Source organism: Cetorhinus maximus, unplaced genomic scaffold (genome assembly GCF_964194155.1).
Source record: "Cetorhinus maximus unplaced genomic scaffold, sCetMax3.hap1.1 HAP1_SCAFFOLD_530, whole genome shotgun sequence".
Lineage (NCBI taxonomy): Eukaryota > Metazoa > Chordata > Chondrichthyes > Lamniformes > Cetorhinidae > Cetorhinus > Cetorhinus maximus.
The window spans coordinates 119564-138401 of record NW_027596472.1 but is presented as its reverse complement, the minus strand read 5'-3'; the positions used below and the strand labels follow the sequence as shown (position 1 = coordinate 138401).

Genomic DNA, 18838 nt, shown 5'->3' with positions numbered 1-18838 from the left:
CACGGGGTTAGATACAGAGTAAAGCTCCCTCTACACTGTCCCCATCAAACACTCCCAGGACAGGTACAGCACGGGGTTAGATACAGAGTAAAGCTCCCTCTACACTGTGCCCATCAGACACTCCCAGGACAGGTACAGCACGGGGTTAGATACAGAGTAAAGCTCCCTCTACACTGTCCCCATCAAACACTCCCAGGACAGGTACAGCACAGGGTTAGATACAGAGTAAAGCTCCCTCTACACCGTCCCCATCAAACACTCCCAGGGCAGGGACAGCACAGGGTTAGATACAGAGTAAAGCCCCCTCTACACTGTCCTCATTGTAAATCACTCCAAATGCAGGAGAGAATTCATAGAATCATAGATTGGTTACAGCACAAAAGGAGGCCTTTTGGCCCATCGTGTCTATGCTGCCCCCTCCTATTGTGTTGGGGGTCACTATTTGATTGGAGCCAAAGTTGTGTGCGTCACTTGTAACTGTCTTAAGATTCAGGTTTACGGAAGCTTTTCACTACTGGGCCCAGGATATGTGAAGGATCTTGGAGGTGAAGATATGATGTGCCATTCAGCCAGGCATCCAGCTCCTTTTCCACCATTTCTGAAACTCTAGATAAAATCGTCTCGCCGAATACTATACAAGAATCGAATGCCGATTCTCTCCGGTCTCACAAACTTGGATGTCCTCAAGGTACCATACAACTCATCGCACAACGGTTAAAGATAATCATTTATTAACAACAATATATATATATATATATATATAATGATTGCAGTACAAAGCTATAAGCTACAGCCTGCTGTAGCAATCTTTTAACATTCACAGAATCTTACAGCTCAGGAAGAGGCCATTCGGTCCATCGTGCCTGTGCCTGCTCTTTGAAAGAGCTATCTAATTAGTCCCACCACCCACCCACCCCACCACCCCACCCCCCAAACCTTTCCCCCATAGTCCTGCTAATTTTTCCCCTTCAAATATTTCTCCAATTCCCCCTTTTGAAAGTTCCTATTGAACCTGCTTCCACCGCCCCTTCAGGCCGCGCTTTTGGTCATGACTTTGAACACCTGGATTAAGCGTCCCACGTAACCTGCTCTGCTCTAAGGAGAACAATCCCAGGTTCTGCAGTCTCTCCACACCTGAAAGGAAGCCTCTCCTCCCTGCTAAGCCTCTACCATACCCTCTCCAAGGCCCTGACATCCTTCCCAAAGCGTGTGGCACCCAGGATTGGGACACAACAGTGTCAGGAACATAAAATGCTGGAAAGGAAAAACGTTGGGAATTTGATCTTCTTTCCGATTCTCTACGCTTTCAACCCTCCATTCGGCAAGACCCAGACGTACCACCACCATTCCCTGCGTGCGAGCCCAGACCTGCTATTTGACTGTAGTAGCACTGCAGTCGTAGTCACCTTTGTGAGTGTGTTTCCGGGGAGCGTGTGGGTTAACAAGGGAGCATTGGATGACATTACCGCCTTCTCCCTATTTCCCCCCGCGCCCCCCAGAGTCGCTCAGGGGCATCTGTAACAGCTCAATCGCAGCCCACCTGTGCCCTCCATAAGGCAACAATCCTCTCCCACCAGGGGGGGGCCAACGGCGTGATCGTCCTGTGACCTCGGCTGATCGACGAATGGGGCATCGCAGGACCGTGACCACAACGGCAAGGCGAAGTCTCAGCGGTCGGCGTGTGGGCTCGCGATGGGACCGATGCAGGCAAACCCCTTCCCGCGTCCTTCTCCAGCCTGATCCCCACAATCCCCACCAGAGGAGGCTGTCCATCCTTCCCTCAACGGGGGGGTTAATCGTCACATCCATTGTCACCCAGCGATGGCCATAGAAGCCAAGGTCACACACAATCCTCATGCTGGTTGATCTTCTGCATTTCTGAAGGAGAAGACGACAGGGTTTTCACACGGAGGTCTTGTATTCCATCATCCAACTCCCTCCCTGACAGCACGGTGGGTGTACCTACGCCACAGGGACTGCAGCGGTTCAAGAAGGCAGCTCACCACCGCCTTCTCAAGGGGCAACTAGGGATGGACAATAAATGCTGGCCCAGCCAGCGACGCCCGCATCCCATGAATAAATTTTTTAAATATATATTTTTTTCTTTTTTACAGCCGCTGTGTATTGTCAAGCAAGCCTCATTCTGAACCCCTTTCGAAATCCTGGGCACACTCTCCCTCTGGTAAGCATGGGCCTCCCAGTTTCAATTGGATAAGTCAGGCAGCAGTCTGGCTGTAATCTTGGAACACAGGAACCAGAGGCCATTCAGCCCCCTCGAGCCTGTTCCTCCATTCAGTGAGATCCTGGCTGATCTGTGACCTAACTCCACCTACCCGCCTTTGCCCCGTATCCCTTAATCCCTTTGGATAACAAAAATCTATCAATCTCTCAGATTTAAAATGAACATTTGCCGTTTGGGGAAGAGAATTCCAAACTTCTCCTACCCTTTGTGTGTAGGAATGTTTCCTAATTTCACTCCTGAAAGGTCGGCCTCTCAGTTTTAGACTCTGCCCCCTAGTCCCAGACTCCCTCCCAACCAACGGAAATAGTTTCTCTCCATCGATCCCTATCTGTCCCCCTTAATATCTTGAAAACTTTGATCAAATCCTCCCTTAACCTTCTAAATTCCAGGTAATACAAGCCGAGTTTGTGTTTAATCTCTCCTTGTAATTTAATCCTTGGAGTCCTGGTCTCATCCTGGTAAATCGACACTGCGCTCCCTCGGAGGTCAGTATATCCTTCCTAAGGTGTGGGGCTCAGAGCGTCTCACAGTGACTCCCAGGTGTGGTCTAACCAGGGCTTTGTATAGGCTGAAGTGTGACTCCTACCCCCTTGTATTCTAGTCCTCGGGATAGAAAGGCCAGCGTTCCATTAGACGTTTTGGTTATCTTTTGTACCTGTTCATGATATTTTCATGATCTATGTACCTCCACCACCGTGCCTCCCCTACACCCCTCCCAAGTCCACCGAAACCTCTGCTTGCTACTTACCACTGGGCCTGGACCCTGAAGATTCAAGATTGAGGTCATTATCATGGTTGCTCGTTACTGTAAAACACAAAACACATAAGAACATAAGAAATAGGAACAGGAGTAGACCATTCGGCCTCTTGAACCCACTCCGCCATTCAATAAGATCATGGCTGATCTTCTTGTGTTTTGATTTCCACGTTCCCATCTAACCCCGATAATCTTTGATTCCCTTGCCTCACAAGAATCTATCCACCTCCGCCTTAAAAATATTCAATGACCCCCCACCTCACCGCCTGAGACAGAGTTCCAAAGTCGCACAACCCTCAGGGAAAAAAATTCTCCTCACCTCTGACCTAAAAGGGCGACCCCTAATTTTAAAACAGTGCCCCCTAGTTTTGGACTCATCCACAAGAGGAAACATCCTTTCGACATCCATCTTGTCAAGGCCGTTCAGGATCTTGTATACTTCAATCAAATCACCCCTCACTCTTCTAAACTCCAGTGGAAACAAGCCCAGTCTGTCCAACCTTTCCTCACAAGACAACCCACTCATTCCAGGTATCAATCTGGTAAACCTCCTTTGAACCATCTCCAAACCTTACATCCTTCCTTAAATAAGGAGACCAAAACTGCACACAGTATTCGAGGTGCAGTCTCACTAATTCCCTGTATAACTGAAGCCATAACATCCTTACTTTTATGTTCAACCCCTCTCGTAATAAAGGATAGTATTCCATTAGCCTTCTTAATTACTTGCTGTACCTGCACACTAATGTTTTGTGACTCATGTACTAGAACACCCAGATCCCTCTGCACCTCAGAACTACGCAGCCATTCTCCATTTAAGTAATAAACTGCTTTTTTGTTCTTCCTGCCAACTTCACATTTTCCCACATTAAACTGCATTTGCCAGATCTTTGTCCACTCACTCAACCGATCCATATCCATCTGCAACCTCCTCATGTCCTCTTCACAACATACTTTCCTACCTATCTTTGTGCCATCTGCAAATTTAGTTACCATGTCTTCACTCCCCTCATCTAAGCCATTGATGTAAATTGTAAAAAGTTGAGGCCCCAGCACAGATCCCTGTGGGACTCCACTCGTCACATCCTGGCCAATCAGAAAAAGACCCATTTATACATACTCTCTGCTTTCTGCCAGCCAGCCAATCATCTATCCAGGCTAATATGTTACCCACTACACCATGAGCTTCTATTTTCTGTAATAACCTCTGATGTGGCACCTTATCAAATGCCTTCTGGGAATCCAAGTACAGTGTGTCTACAGAGCATGTTACTCCTTCAAAAAACTCCAACAACTTGGTTAAACATGCTTTTCCTTTCACAAAACCATGCTGACTTTTCCCCATTGCCTTGAGCTCTTCTAAGTGCCCAGCTATTGCCTCCTTAATGACCAATTCTAATAAATTCCCCATGACAGATGTCAAGCTAACTGGCCTATGGTTTCCTGTTTTCTGCCCCCCTCCCTTTGATTTCCTTCCCTAAAAGATGTTAGTGTCATCATTAGACTTTTAGTTCCAGATTTTTATTAAATTCAAATTCCACCATCTGCCATGGTAGGATTTGAACCTGGATCCCCAGAGCATTTTCCTGGGTCTTTGGATTACTAGTCCAGCAACAAATCCACTACACCATCACCTCCCCCAGTTAACATCTTTAGTGAACCACAGATGGTGGATCCTCCCCTTAGAATCTTCCTTTATAGTAGGAATATACTTATTTTGAATACTTTGAAATATTGCCTAAATGTCTGCCACTGCTTCTCTATTGATCTATTCTCTAGCCTAGTTTCCCAGTTCACTTCAGCTCACTCAGCTTTCATCCCCGCATAGTTGCCCTTATTTAAGTTTAAGATACTAGTCTTAGACCCGCTCTTCTCCCTTTCAAACTGGATGTAAAATTCAGTCATATTGTGGTCGCTGCTACCTAGCGGTGCCTTTACTCTGAGGTCATTCATTAATCCTGTCACATTACACAATACCAAGTCTAATATAACCTGCTCTCTGGCTGGTTCCAGAACATGCTGCTCCAAGAAACTATCTCGAAAACATTCTAAGAGCTCCTCATCCAGGCTACGACTGCTGATCTGATTTTTCCAGTTTATGCGTAGATTAAAATCACCCATCATTATTGCCGTCCCTTTATCACAAGCACAAACTCTTGAGTACTTTGTCCTACACTGTGGCTACTCTTAGGGAGCCTGTAGACCACTCCCACTCATTACTTTCTCCCCCTACTGTTCCTCATCTCCACCCAAACCGATTCGACATCCTGATCTCCTGAACCAAGGCCATCTCTAACTATTGCACCAATGCTCTCTTTGATTAACAGTGCTACCCCTCCACCTTTACCTAGCTCCCTATTCTTCTTGAGTGTCATAATATTAAGGGCCCAATCTTTGTCATCCTGCAGCCACGTCTCCGTAATTGCTATCAGATCATATCTATTTACTTCAATGTGGGCCATCAATTCATTTACTATGTTATGAATGCTACATACATTCAGATAGAGAGCCTTCAGTTTGTCTTTTTGTTACCTTTGATACATCTAGTCTTGACTGTTGATGTATTCTTAGGCTTTTTCTCTCTGTCCCTTCCTGCCATTCTCTGACCCTCATTTCTCATATTACTATTTTGCTTTCCTGTCTTGACTCTACACCTTGAATTGCTACCTCTACCCAAGCTTGATCCCTCACTGCTCTTGTTTAGTTTAAAGCCCTCTCTACTTCCCTAGTTATGTGATTTGCGAGGACACTTGTCCAAGCACGGTTCAGATGTAAACCGTCCCAATGGTACAGCCCCCACTTTCCCCAGTTACTGGTGCCAGTGCCCCACAAACCGGAACCCACTTCTCCCACACCAGCCTCTGAGCCACGCATTCGTCTCTCTAACCTTACTTGCCCTATGCCAACTTGCACGTGGCTCAGGTAATAATCCAGAGATTATTACCTTTGAGGTTCTGCTTCGTAATTTGGTACCTAGCTCCTCATACTGACTTTGCTGAACCTCTTTCCTAGCTCCACCTATGTCATTGGTACCTATATGGACCACAACAACTGGATCCTCCCCCTCCCGCTGCAAGTTCCTCTCCAGCCCTGAGCAGATGTCCGGAACATCTGCACTCTCGCTCTTTGCTGCGGAGAACAGTGTCAATCCTCCTGAATATAATATCCCGTACTACCACTACATTCTCTTTTGCTCGCCCCCCCCTTGAATGGCCTCCTGTACCACAGTGCCATGACCAGCCAGCTCACCCACCTTGCAGACTTCACTTTCATCCACAGAGATTGTGAGCACCTCAAACCTGTTTGACAATTGCAAAATCTGAGGCTCCTCCACTACCGCCTGCTCGGTCCCATTACCTGCCTCACTGACAGTCACATCCTCCTGTCCCCTCACTGCTGACCAAAACAGATGACCTTCTTCTAAGAGGTGTAACTGGCTTCTGGAACAAAGTATCCAGGTATTTCTCCACCTCCCTTATGTTGCGCAGTGTCTGCATTTCGGCTTCCAGATCAATCATCCTGATCCGGAATTCTTCAAGCTGCTAACACTTCCTGCAGACGTGTTTGTCATGGATCACCTTGGCATCCAAAAGCTCCCACATCCCACAGCTGCAACATAACACCTGTCCCGTCATTTTAACTTTTGTTATTTAATTTACTTTCTTCCTATGTATTATTATTGTGTTAATTGAATTCTAGTACCTGACAACTAAGGTTACATGCTACATGCTTCATAACCACAAGGTATGTCTCCGCACTCTTTTATCCTGTGTCTCCGCTCTCCTCGTGCTCTTTTATCCTGTGTCTCCGCCGCTCTCCTCGTGCTCTTTTATCCTGACATCAACCCATGAGGTGAAAAATCACAAAACTGCCTCCGGTTTTACTGCGATAGCATATACACAACCAAGATCACTTTGGCTTCTCGACAAAGCCACAAGAGGTTGGGAATTCTGTGGTGTGTTAACTCACCTCCTGACTCCCCAAAGCCTGTCCACCATCTACAGGGCACAAGTCAGGAGTGTGATGGAATACTCTCCACTTGCCCTGGATGAGTGCAGCTCCCACAACACTCAAGAAGCTCGACACCATCCAGGACAAAGCAGCCCCGCTTGATTGGCACCCCTTCCACAAACATTCACTCCCTCCACCACCGACGCACAGTAGCAGCAGTGTGTGTACCTTCTATAAGATGCACTGCAGCAACTCACCAAGGCTCCTTCGACAGCACCTTCCAAACCCACAACCGCTACCACCTAGAAGGACAAGGGCAGCAGATAGATGGGAACACCGCCACCTGGAAGTTCCCCTCCGAGCCACTCACCAACCTAACTTGGAAATCTATCGGCCGTTCCTTCACTGTCGCTGGGTCAAAATCCTGGAGCTCCCTCCCTAACAGCGCCGTGGGTGTACCTACACCACACGGGACTGCAGCGGCTCAAGAAGGCGGCTCACCACCGCCTTCTCAAGGGGCAATTAGGGATGGGCAATAAATGCTGGGCCCAGCCAGCGACGCCCACATCCCATGAATGAATTTTTAAAACGTTAATCTCATGTTCAGAGCAGTTCCTCATTGGTGCTTACCTGAATATTCAGCTTGTAACCTCTTCTTTCTATAGAGTAACATTCCCACAGTGAAGGCAAGTGCAACTCCTATCAATACGGCCACTAGAATTAGTACTGAGGCCTTGCCAGACTGAACAGGATTCCAGGAATCTAAATCAAAAGCAACTCCTTTAGAGCCAGGGAATGTAACAACAACTTGCATTTATATAGCGTCTTAACAGAATAAAACATCTCTAGGCACCTCACAGGCAGGTTACCAAATATAATTTGACCCCGAGCCACAGAAGGAGGTATTAGAACAAATTGGGACAAATAGGTGAGTTTTTAAGGAGCATGTTAAAGGAGGAGAGAGAGAGAGAGAGAGAGAGAGAGGCGGAGAGGTTTAGGGAGGGAATTCCAGAGTTTAGGGCCCCCAGGCAGCTGAAGGCACGGCCGCCAATGGTGGAGCGATGGGAATCGGGGGACGCTCAAGAGGCCGGAATTGACGGAGCGCAGAGATAAACAGCCTGCCAACCCTATGTGGTCTCCCTATTATAAAAAGGTAGAGTAACTAGAGAAGGCACAAAGAAGATTTGACAACAATACCAAAACCGAGGGGGTTATAACTGTCGGGAAAGATTGAACAGGCCGGGGCTTTCTCTAGAAAAGAGAAGGCTGAGCGGTGACCTGATGGAGATCTTCAGAATGATTCCCGGGATGAAGAACTGGAGCTATGAGGATAGATTGGAGAGGTTGGGACTGATTTCCCTGGAGAAAAGAAGGCTGAGAGGAGACTTGATAGAGGAATTCCAGATCTTGAGGGGTAAGGACAGGGTAAATAATGAGAACCTGTTCCCACTCAAGACAACATCAAGAACTAGAGGGCACAGATTGAAAATAATGGGCAAAAGGAGTAAATGTGATGTGAGGAAACATATTTTCACCCACAGGGTGGTTGGAGTCTGGAGTAAACTCCCTGAGAGGGTGGTGGAGGCAGGTTTGATCGAGGTATTCTAAAGGGAAAACAGAATTGAAGGGCCATGAAGGCTCGAAACGTTGACTGATTTCTTCTCCGCCGATGCTGCCAGACTTGCTGAGTTTTTCCAGGTAATTCTGTTTTTGTTTTGTTTTGGATTTCCAGCATCCGCAGTAGCTTTTAGCTTTTTGTTTTTATTCTAAAGGGAATTGGATTGCTATCTGAAAAGAGAGAATGTGCCAGGTTACGGGGAAAAGGCAGGGGACTAGGACTAGGTGGAATGCTCTTTCAGAGATCCAGTGCAGACTCGATGGGCCGAATGGCCTTCTACTGTACCTTAAAGATTTTGTGATACTGTGATTCTGTGAAAATGATGAAAGGGTTTCAATAGGGTAGACGTAGGGAAGATATTTCCACTTGTCCAGAACTAGGGGCCATCGATATAAGATCGTCACTAATAAATCCAATGGGGAATTCAGGAGAAACCTCTTTACCCAGAGAGTGGGGAGAATGTGGAACTCGCTCCCACAGGCAATACTTTGAGGTTTAGGGAGGGAATTCCAGAGCTCAGGGCCTCAGGCAGCCAATGGTGGAGCGATGGAAATCGGGGGATGCTCAAGAGGCCAAAATTGGAGAAGTGCAGAGATCTCGGAGGGTTGTAGGGGCTGGAGGAAATTACAGAGATAGGGAGGGTTGTAGGGGCTAGAGGAGGCTACAGAGATAGGGAGGGTTGTAGGGGCTGGAGGAGGTTACAGAGATAGGGAGGGTTGTAGGGACTGGAGGAGGTTACACAGATAGGGGGGGTTGTAGGGGCTGAAGGAGGTTACAGAGATAGGGAGGGTTGTAGGGGCTGGAGGAGGTTACAGAGATAGGGAGGGTTGTAGGGACTGGAGGAGGTTACAGAGATAGGGAGGGTTGTAGGGACTGGAGGAGGTTACACAGATAGGGGGGGTTGTAGGGGCTGAAGGAGGTTACAGAGATAGGGAGGGTTGTAGGGGCTGGAGGAGGTTACAAAGATGGGGAGGGTTGTAGGGGCTGGAGGAGGTTACAGAGATAGGGAGGGTTGTAGCGGCTGGAGGAGGTTACAGAGATAGGGAGGGTTGTAGGGACTGGAGGAGGTTACAGAGATAGGGAGGGTTTTAGGGGCTGGAGGAGGTTACAGAGAGAGGGAGGGTTGTAGGGACTGGAGGAGGTTACAGAGATAGGGAGGGTTGTAGGGGTTGGAGGAGGTTACAGAGAGAGGGAAGGTTGTAGGGACTGGAGGTGGCTACAGAGATAGGGAGGGGTGAGACCGTGGAGGGAATTGAAAACAAGGATGAGAATTTGAAAATGGAGGTGGTGCCGGACCGGGAGCCAGTGTGGGGTCAGCGAGTGACAGGGGGCGATGGGTGGACGGGACTCGGTGCGAGTTAGGACATGGGGGGCAGCAGAGTTTTGGATGAGCTGAAGTTTAGGGAGGGTGGGAGATGGGAGGCCGGGCAGGAGAGCGTCGGAATAGTCAAGAGTGGAGGTAAAAAAACAGATTTGAACTCCACTGTACATCTAAACACCAAGAAAATTCATGATTGCAATTACATTTCCAATGAGTTGTCCTGCTCTCTCGAGTACTCTTGTTGAAGATGGAACAGAGGAAGGTCGAGTTAACAGTTATATTCACTCGCAGGACACTAGTCACATTCCAGAGGCCGCTGACTGGGTCAGGCTGCATTGTCGTGTCCACCTGGCTTTGTCCAGGCAGCAAGTTGCCTCCTGCGTCTGTCCAATTAACAAGGGGCTCCGGGTAACCGCCTGAGGATTGGCAGGTGAGCTTCACTTCCTCACCTGGTCGAATATCTTCCTGTTGTGGTCCCAATATCACTGGGCGACTGAAGTGAGCTAAAACGTAGAATGGCATAATGTTATTCCAGTGAAATCATTCACTTTTTATTTGGTTTTCTAAAATTCTTCCCATCTTTAGACAGTGCTCTCTTGTTGTCCTGTGCTCCTGTGACAGCCAGGACTCTGGCTATCTCTCTCTCTCGCTCTCTGTTCCTTTCTCTCTCTCTCGCTCTCTGTTCCTCTCTCTCTCTCGCTCTCTGTTCCTTTCTCTCTCTCTCGCTCTCTGTTCCTTTCTCTCTCTCTCGCTCTCTGTTCCTTTCTCTCTCTCTCGCTCTCTGTTCCTTTCTCTCTCTCTCGCTCTCTCTTCCTTTCTCTCTCTCGCTCTCTGTTCCTTTCTCTCTCTCTCGCTCTCTCTTCCTTTCTCTCTCTCGCTCTCTCTTCCTTTCTCTCTCTCGCTCTCTCTTCCTTTCTCTCTCTCGCTCTCTCTTCCTTTCTCTCTCTCGCTCTCTGTTCCTTTCTCTCTCTCTCGCTCTCTGTTCCTTTCTCTCTCTCTCGCTCTCTGTTCCTTTCTCTCTCTTGCTCTCTGTTCCTTTCTCTCTCTCTCGCTCTCTCTTCCTTTCTCTCTCTCGCTCTCTCTTCCTTTCTCTCTCTCGCTCTCTCTTCCTTTCTCTCTCTCGCTCTCTCTTCCTTTCTCTCTCTCGCTCTCTCTTCCTTTCTCACTCTCGCTCTCTGTTCCTCTCTCTCTATCGCTCTCTGTTCCTCGCTCTCTCTCGCTCTCTGTTCCTTTCTCTCTCTCGCTCTGTTCCTTTCTCTCTCTCTCGCTCTCTGTTCCTTTCTCTCTCTCTCGCTCTCTGTTCCTTTCTCTCTCTCTCGCTCTCTCTTCCTTTCTCTCGCTCTCTCTTCCTTTCTCTCTCTCGCTCTCTCTTCCTTTCTCTCTCTCGCTCTCTCTTCCTTTCTCTCTCTCGCTCTCTGTTCCTTTCTCTCTCTCGCTCTCTGTTCCTCTCTCTCTCTCGCTCTGTTCCTTTCTCTCTCTCGCTCTCTGTTTCTTTTTTCTCCCGTTTCTTTCTCTCTATGTCTTTTTCTCTCCCTCCCTCCAGTGTCAGAATCAGAATGTCGTGGGTTCAGACCCACTCCAGAGAATTGAGTCCCATAATCCAGACGTCACTCTCTTTGCCATTACTGAGGGAGAGCTACACTCAGAGGAGCCATCCTTCAGAAGCGACAATAAACCGAGGCCCCGGCTTGCCCACTATTTGGAAGAAGAGCAGGGGGGAGTTCTCCACGGTGTCCTGGGTTCAATATTTACCCCTCAATCAGCATCACTAAAAACAGATGATCTGAGTCATTTATAACATCGCTATTTGTGACAGCCTGCTCTGTGTAGATTAAGGTTCCCTATTTCCTACATTATAACAGTGACTACACTTCAAGTGATCGGAATTGGAGGACCGCACAGACCTTGGAGGGTTGTAGGGGCTGGAGGAGGTTACAGAGATAGGGGGGGTTGTAGGGGCTGGAGGAGGTTACAGAGATAGGGAGAGTTATAAGGACTGGAGGAGGTTACAGAGATAGGGAGGGTTGTAGGGGCTGGAGGAGGTTACAGAGATAGGGAGGGTTGTAGGGGCTGGAGGAGGTTACAGAGATAGGGAGGGTTGTAGGGGGTGGAGGAGGTTACAGAGATAGGGAGGGTTGTCGAGGCTGGAGGAGGTTACAGAGATAGGGAGGGTTGTAGGGGCTGGAGGAGGTTACAGAGATACGGAAGGTTGTAGGGGCTGGTGGAGGTTACAGAGATAGGGAGGGTTGTAGGGGCTGGAGGAGGTTACAGAGATAGGGAGGGTTGTAAGGGCTGGAGGAGATTACAGAGATAGGGAGGGTTGTCAGGGCTGGAGGAGGTTACAGAGATCGGGAGGGTTGTAGAGGGTGGAGGAGGTTACAGAGATAGGGAGGCTTGTAGGGGCTGGAGGAGGTTACAGAGATAGGGAGGGTTGTAGCGGCTGGAGGAGGTTACAGAGATAGGGAGGGTTGTAGGGGCTGGAGGATGTTACAGAGATAGGGAGGGTTGTAGGGGGTGGAGGAGGTTACAGAGATAGGGAGGGTTGTAGGGGCTGGAGGAGGTTACAGAGATAGGGAGGGTTGTAGGGGCTGGAGGAGGTTACAGAGATAGGGAGGGTTGTAGGGGCTGGAGGAGGTTACAGAGATAGGGAAGGTTGTAGGGGGTGGAGGAGGTTACCGAGATAGGGAGGGTTGTAGGGGCTGGAGGAGGTTACAGAGATAGGGAGGGTTGTAGGGGCTGGAGGAGGTTACAGAGATAGGGAGGGTTGTAGGGGCTGGAGGAGGCTGTTGCTATGCAGCGACTGCTCAGCTCTGGGTGACCAGGAATCTGGGCCACTCTTACCTCCTGCCGTGTGTTGGAAGGATTTGCTGTCTTCCGAACACACCTCCCTTGGCCATCACGCTTTGGATCGGGACTCGGACCCAGAGCTTGTGACATGGGGGCAGGGTCTCTGCCCACTACCCCACTAGACCTGCCATGTCGGCCAGGGAGCAACACGAGGGTGACGGGCGAGCGGGGGAACGCCGGGAGCAGCAGAGTCTCGGAAGAACTCGAGTTCACGGAGATGGAGTCCGGCCGATCTTTTACCTGCTGCGGCCAGGAGGACTTTGGTCTCTTGTTCGTTGGAAAATCCTTTGTCACTGAGAACCAGCACGATACACTTGTACAATCCTCCGTCTGCCGACGTCACAGCGTCGAGGTCGAGGGACAGGTTCCCCTCAGCGATCCTCGCCACCAGGACCTGCGTGCGGTTTCTGTACCTGACGTCCTGGGTTGTATCCCATTCCTTCTCGCCTAACTGGGCGTGAACCAGTTGGTTTTCGGCCGTCTGCCACAGCACGTGCAGATCAGACGCATTCCGACCCCTGCTCACGTTGAAGCTACACGGCAGTATCACCCGCTCGCCAATAATTCCCAGGATCAAGGGGGTACCTGCAGCTGAAGGAGACAGAGAACAGTGACAAAAAACTCTCAGCGGGATCTGGGCGTCCCATGTACAACACAGATCGCGTTGGGCAGGATTTTATGGCCCCGTCACAAAGGGGGCAGGGGGGGGCCCTTTAATTCGGCCAGCCATTCAGAAGCCCATTGGCTCCGGCAGGACCGGAACATTCCACCACTAGGAGGGCCCATAATATTCCACCCAAAAACTCAGCGTGCAGGGGCAGCAAGGGATTCAGGAGGCAAGTGGAACGTTGGCCTTTACGGCCAGGGGGATGGAGTATAATAGTCAGGAAGTCTTGTTACAGCCGTACAAGGAATCTGCCCACCTCAGTTCCATCACCCTTAATCCCCTTAACCCAACAAAAATCGATCAATCACACAGGGCAGAAGAGGCCCTTCGGCCCATCGAGTCTGCACCGACAAGTGAGAAACACCTGACCTACCTACCGAATCCCATTTACCAGCACTTGCCCCATAGCCTTGAATGTTATGACGTGCCATATGCTCATCCAGGTACTTTTTAAAGGATGTGAGGCAACCTGCCTCCACCACCCTCCCAGGCAGTGCATTCCAGACCGTCGCCACCCTCTGGGTAAAAAAATGTTTTTCCTCACATCCCCCCCCTAAACCTCCTGCCCCTCACCTTGAACTTATGCCCCCTTGTGACTGACCCTTCAACTAAGGGGAACAGCTGCTCCCTATCCACCCTGTCCATGCCCCTCATAATCTTGTACACCTTGATCAGGTCGCCCCTCAGTCTTTCTCTGCTCCAACGAAAACAACCCAAGTCTATCCAACCTCTCTTCATAACTTAAAATGTTTCATCCCAGGCAACATCCTGGTCAATCTCCTCTGTACCCCCTCCAGTGCAATCACATCCTTCCTATAATGTGGCGACCAGAACTGCACACAGTACTCCAGCTGTGGCCTCACCAAGGTTCTATACAACTCCAACATGACCTCCCTACTTCTGTCATCTGTGCCTCGATTGATAAAGGCAAGTGTCCCATATGCCTTTTTCACCGCCCCACTAACATGCCCCTCTGCCTTCAGAGATCACAGTTTGGAAATCTTGAACTGACCCCCTCCCAGCCTTGACAGCTCTATTCGTGGCGGGGGGAAGAGAGAGAGAGGATTTCCACCCCCCTTTGTGTGAAGAAGTGCTTCCTGACATCACCCCCTGAACGGCCTGGCTCCAATTTTAAGATTCTGTCGCCTGGTTCTGGATTCCAACTCCTCACCAGAGGGAACATTTACTCTCTATCAACCCTATCAAATCCTTCAATCTTCTTAAACCCCCTCAATTAGATCGCTGTTCAATTGCATCGAATTCTGGCCACCACCCACTTCAGGAAGGATGTCCCGGCCTTGGAGAGGGTGCGGGGGAGATTTACTGGAACGGTCCCCAGGGATGAGGGACTTCAGTTCATGTGGAGAGACTGGAGAAGCTGGGATTGTTCTCCTCGGAGCAGAGAAGGTTAAGGGGGAGATTGAATCGAGATGTTCAAAATCATGAGGGGTTTGGATAGAGTCAATAAGGAGAAAGTGTTTCCAGTGGCAGGAGGGTCGGTAACCAGAAGGACCCAGATTGAAGAGAATCGGGAAAAGAACCAGAGGGGGGAGATGAGGAGAATTATTTTTTTTTGACACAGCGAGTTGTTGTGATCTGGAAGGCGCTGCCTGAAAGGGCGGTGGAAGCAGATTCAATAGGAACTTTCAAAAGGGGGGGAATCGGAGAAATACTTGAAGGGGAAACATTTTCAGGTCTGTGGGGGGAAAGAGCTAACGGGGAGAGTGGGACTAATTGGATAGATCGTTCAAAGAGCTGGCACAGGCATGATGGGCTGAATGGCCTTTTCCTGTGCTCTACGATTCTACACAGACCTGAAGTTACCCCATTCCTCCAATTCTGGCCTCTTGAGCATACCACAATTTCCATCGCTCCACCATTGGCGGCTGTGCCTTCAGCTGCCTGGGGCCCAAAACTGTGGAAATCCCTCCCTAAATCTCTATGCCAACATTACCCTGACCCCCCCACCCGCCTCTCTCTCTCTCTCTCTCTTTCGCGCTCTCTCTCTGTTCCCTCATTTTCTCTCCTCCCTTAAGAGTCTCTTTAAAATCTTTAGCCGAATTCTGTGCCTCAGCATCACATCCAGTTTGTGAAGGGCTTAATTGGGATGGTTTTACTAAGTTCAGGATGCCATGGAAATGCAGGTTTTTGTTGTGATTGTATTCCACGAGATCACGGTGACAGACAGGGATATTCCCAACATCTCATTTTTCCAGACACTGTTTCCCGATTGTCTCATCTGTTCGCCTGCTGCCGCCCTGAAGCTTAGGCCTCAGCTCAAGCCTGGGGCCTCCCAGTGAAAACACGACCACCACAGGAAGGCGCACACTTGTATTCTCACCTGCTGCCACACAGCTCACTGCGAGGTGCAGGCCGACAATCCAGCTCTTCATCCTAAAGAGAAAAGCGACGAGAATATTAATGAGCGGCAAGGACGACTTCGCTCTCGGCCTACAAAAACAGGCTCCACGTTCGTCGCGCCAAAATGGCTGCCTTTGTTTCTGTCTGTTTTGCCCCCCTCCAAACACACACGCACACACACACACACACACACACACATATTCCATTTCCAAAACCTTTCAGGAGAAACAAATGGCGTTGAGCTCTCTCTGATCGCCAGCAACGAACGCTTTGGGTGCAAAGCCAAGTAACTGAATGGACAACTGCATGCGTCGGGCCTATGGGGTTGATAAGAATGACAAACTAACCTCGAGGACGCTGTCACAAGCAAAACTCCACGGAGAGCAATCTCAGGGATGGTAAGCACATCATGTTTGTGGAAAAACATTTTTCCTAGCTGCCACCTATCGAAATATCGGAGATCGACAAGCAAATATTAGAGCAGCCATGATCTCGTGGAATGGCGGAGTAGGCTCGAGAAGCCGAGTGGCCTATTCCAGCTCTTAACTCGTATGTTCGCATATTATCCAATAGACGACCCGTCCATACAATAGAATCAAGGCACGCTTATGGCATAGGAGGAGGCCATTCAGCCCATCACGTCCGTGCCGGCTCTCTGCAAGAGCAGCTCAGCTAGTCCCGCTCCCCCGGCCTTTTCTCCAGAGCCCTGCACAATTTTTCTCCCTTTAAATAATGATCCAATTCCCTTTCGGAAGCTACGATTGACCCCGCCTCCCCCACGCTCTCGGGCAGCGCCTTCCAGATCCTAACCACTCGCCGGGTGAAAAGGATCGTCCTCATACTGTCGTCGGCGCTCCTTTCGCCCATCCCCTTTTAAATCGGTGTCCCTCTGGTTCTCGATCCTTCCCACCAATGGGAACAGTTTCTCCCTCGCTACTCTGCCCCGGCCCCTCGTGATTTTGAGCACCTCGATCCAAATCTCCTCGCACCCTTCTCTTCTCCAAGGAGAGCTCACTCTTAAGTTTTAAGAATAAATTAGATAGATACATGGATGGGAGAGGTCTGGAGGGTTATGGACTAGGTGCAGGTCAATGGGACTAGCGGAATAATATTTCGGCACAGACTAGAAGGGCCGAATGGCCTGTTTTCTGTGCTGTAGTGCTCTATGGTTCTATGGTTCTCCAACCTATTCGAACGTGGAGAGACTGGAGAAGCTGGGATTGTTTTCCTTAGTGCAGAGAAGGTTAAGGGGGAGATTGAATTGAGGTGTTCAAAATTATGAGGGGTTTGGATAGAGTCAATAAGGAGAAAGTGTTTCCAGCGGCAGGAGGGTCGGTAACCAGAGGGACTCAGATTGAAGAGAATCGGGAAAAGAACCAGAGGGGGAGATGAGGGGAATTTGTTTTTGACACAGCGAGTTGTTGTGATCTGGAAGGCGCTGCCTGAAAGGGCGGTGGAAGCAGATTCAATAGGAACTTTCAAAAGGGGGGAATTGGATAAATACTTGAAGGGGGAATATTTGCAGGGTTATGGAGGAAAGAGCAGGGGAGGGGAGAGTGGGGACTAATTGGATAGATCGTTCAAAGAGACAGCACAGGCCCCGATGGGCCGAACGGCCTCTCCCTGTGCTGTGTAAGATTCCGGTATTTATTCTGAAAGTAAATACAGTTTAGGTAAAGGTCACAGCAGGTGCAGTTCTAAAGGTCAGGTCAGATTATAGTCAAGTTAACTGTGAGATTCTTACCCAACAACTGGGGAAATCCCCATGTTATTTTGGGCCCGTCCCCGCATTTAATTAAAAAAAAAAATCAAAATATTTCTTAAAAGCAAACTGCTGAGGGATTTTATTCTCAGAGTTTCTCCACCCCGATTTGAATCTGCTTCCACCGCCCTTTCAGGCAGCGCCTTCCAGATCACAACAACTCACTGTGTCCAAAAAAAACAAATTCTCCTCCTCTCCCCCTGTGGTTCTTTTCCCCAATTCTCTTCGATCTGTGTCCCTCTCTGCACTCAGCTCTGGCTCAGTGAGTGACACCCCCATTTGAGGGTTGTGGGTTCGAGCACCACTTGCAGAGGCTTAAACACGTGACTGGGGGGGGGGACACTGCCAATGCAGGGCTGCGGGAGTGCTGCATTGGCAGAGGTGCTGACTTTCAAAGCAGGCATTACAAACAGAGATAAAAGCAAAAAAACTGCAGATGCTGGAAATCCAAAACAAAAACCAAAAATACCTGGAAAAACTCAGCAGGTCTGGCAGCATCTGCGGAGAAGAAATCAGTTAACGTTTCGAGTCCGAATGACTCTTCAACAGAACTAAGGAAAAATAGAAGAGGTGAAATATAAGCTGGTTTAAGGGGGGGTGGGACAGGTAGAGCTGGATAGAGGGTCAGTGATAGGAGCAGATAACCAAAAGATGTCACAGACAAAAGAACAAAGAGGTGTTGAAGGTGGTGATATTATCTAAGGAATGTGCTAATTAAGGGTAGAAAGCAGGACAAGCAAGGTACAGATAGCGCTAGTGGGGGTGGGATGGGGTGAAGGAATCGAAATAGGCTAAAAGGCAGAGATAAAACAATGGATGGAAATACATTTAAAAACAATGGAAATAGGTGGGAAAAGAAAAATCTATATAAATTATTGGAAAAAACAAAAAGGAGGGGGAAAAAACGGAAAGGGGGTGGGGATGGAGGAGAGAGTTCATGATCTAAAATTGTTGAACTCAATATTCAGTCCAGAAGGCTGTAAAGTGCCTAGTCAGGAGATGAGGTGCTGTTCCTCCAGTCTGCGTTGAGCTTCACTGGAACAATGCAACAGGCCAAGGACGGACATGTGGGCATGAGAGCAGGGTGGAGTGTTGAAATGGCAAGCGACAGGGAGGTCTGGGTCATGCTTGCGGACAGACCGAGGGTGTTCTGCAAAGCGGTCACCCAGTCTGCGTTTGGTCTCTCCATTGTAGAGGAAACTGCATTGGGAGCAGCGAATGCAGTAGACTAAATTGAGGGAAGTGCAAGTGAAATGCTGCTTCACTTGAAAGGAGGGTTTGGGCCCTTGGACGGTGAGGAGAGGGGAAGTAA

General features: G+C 49.2%; 1 protein-coding gene across 1 annotated transcript; it reads right to left on the bottom strand.

Moving 5' to 3' along the window:
* Nucleotides 1-1501: 1501 nt before the first annotated feature.
* LOC144673994 (ICOS ligand-like) lies at nucleotides 1502-15845 on the bottom strand. Its single transcript, XM_078535563.1, has 6 exons — nucleotides 15745-15845; nucleotides 12977-13327; nucleotides 10093-10392; nucleotides 7581-7712; nucleotides 2991-3047; nucleotides 1502-1878 (listed from the first exon to the last, which is right to left on the bottom strand). Exons 1-6 carry the CDS (start codon nucleotides 15794-15796, stop codon nucleotides 1841-1843), a joined length of 930 nt encoding a protein of 309 aa, XP_078391689.1. The 5' UTR covers nucleotides 15797-15845; the 3' UTR covers nucleotides 1502-1840.
* Between the last annotated feature and the right edge of the window lie 2993 nt (nucleotides 15846-18838).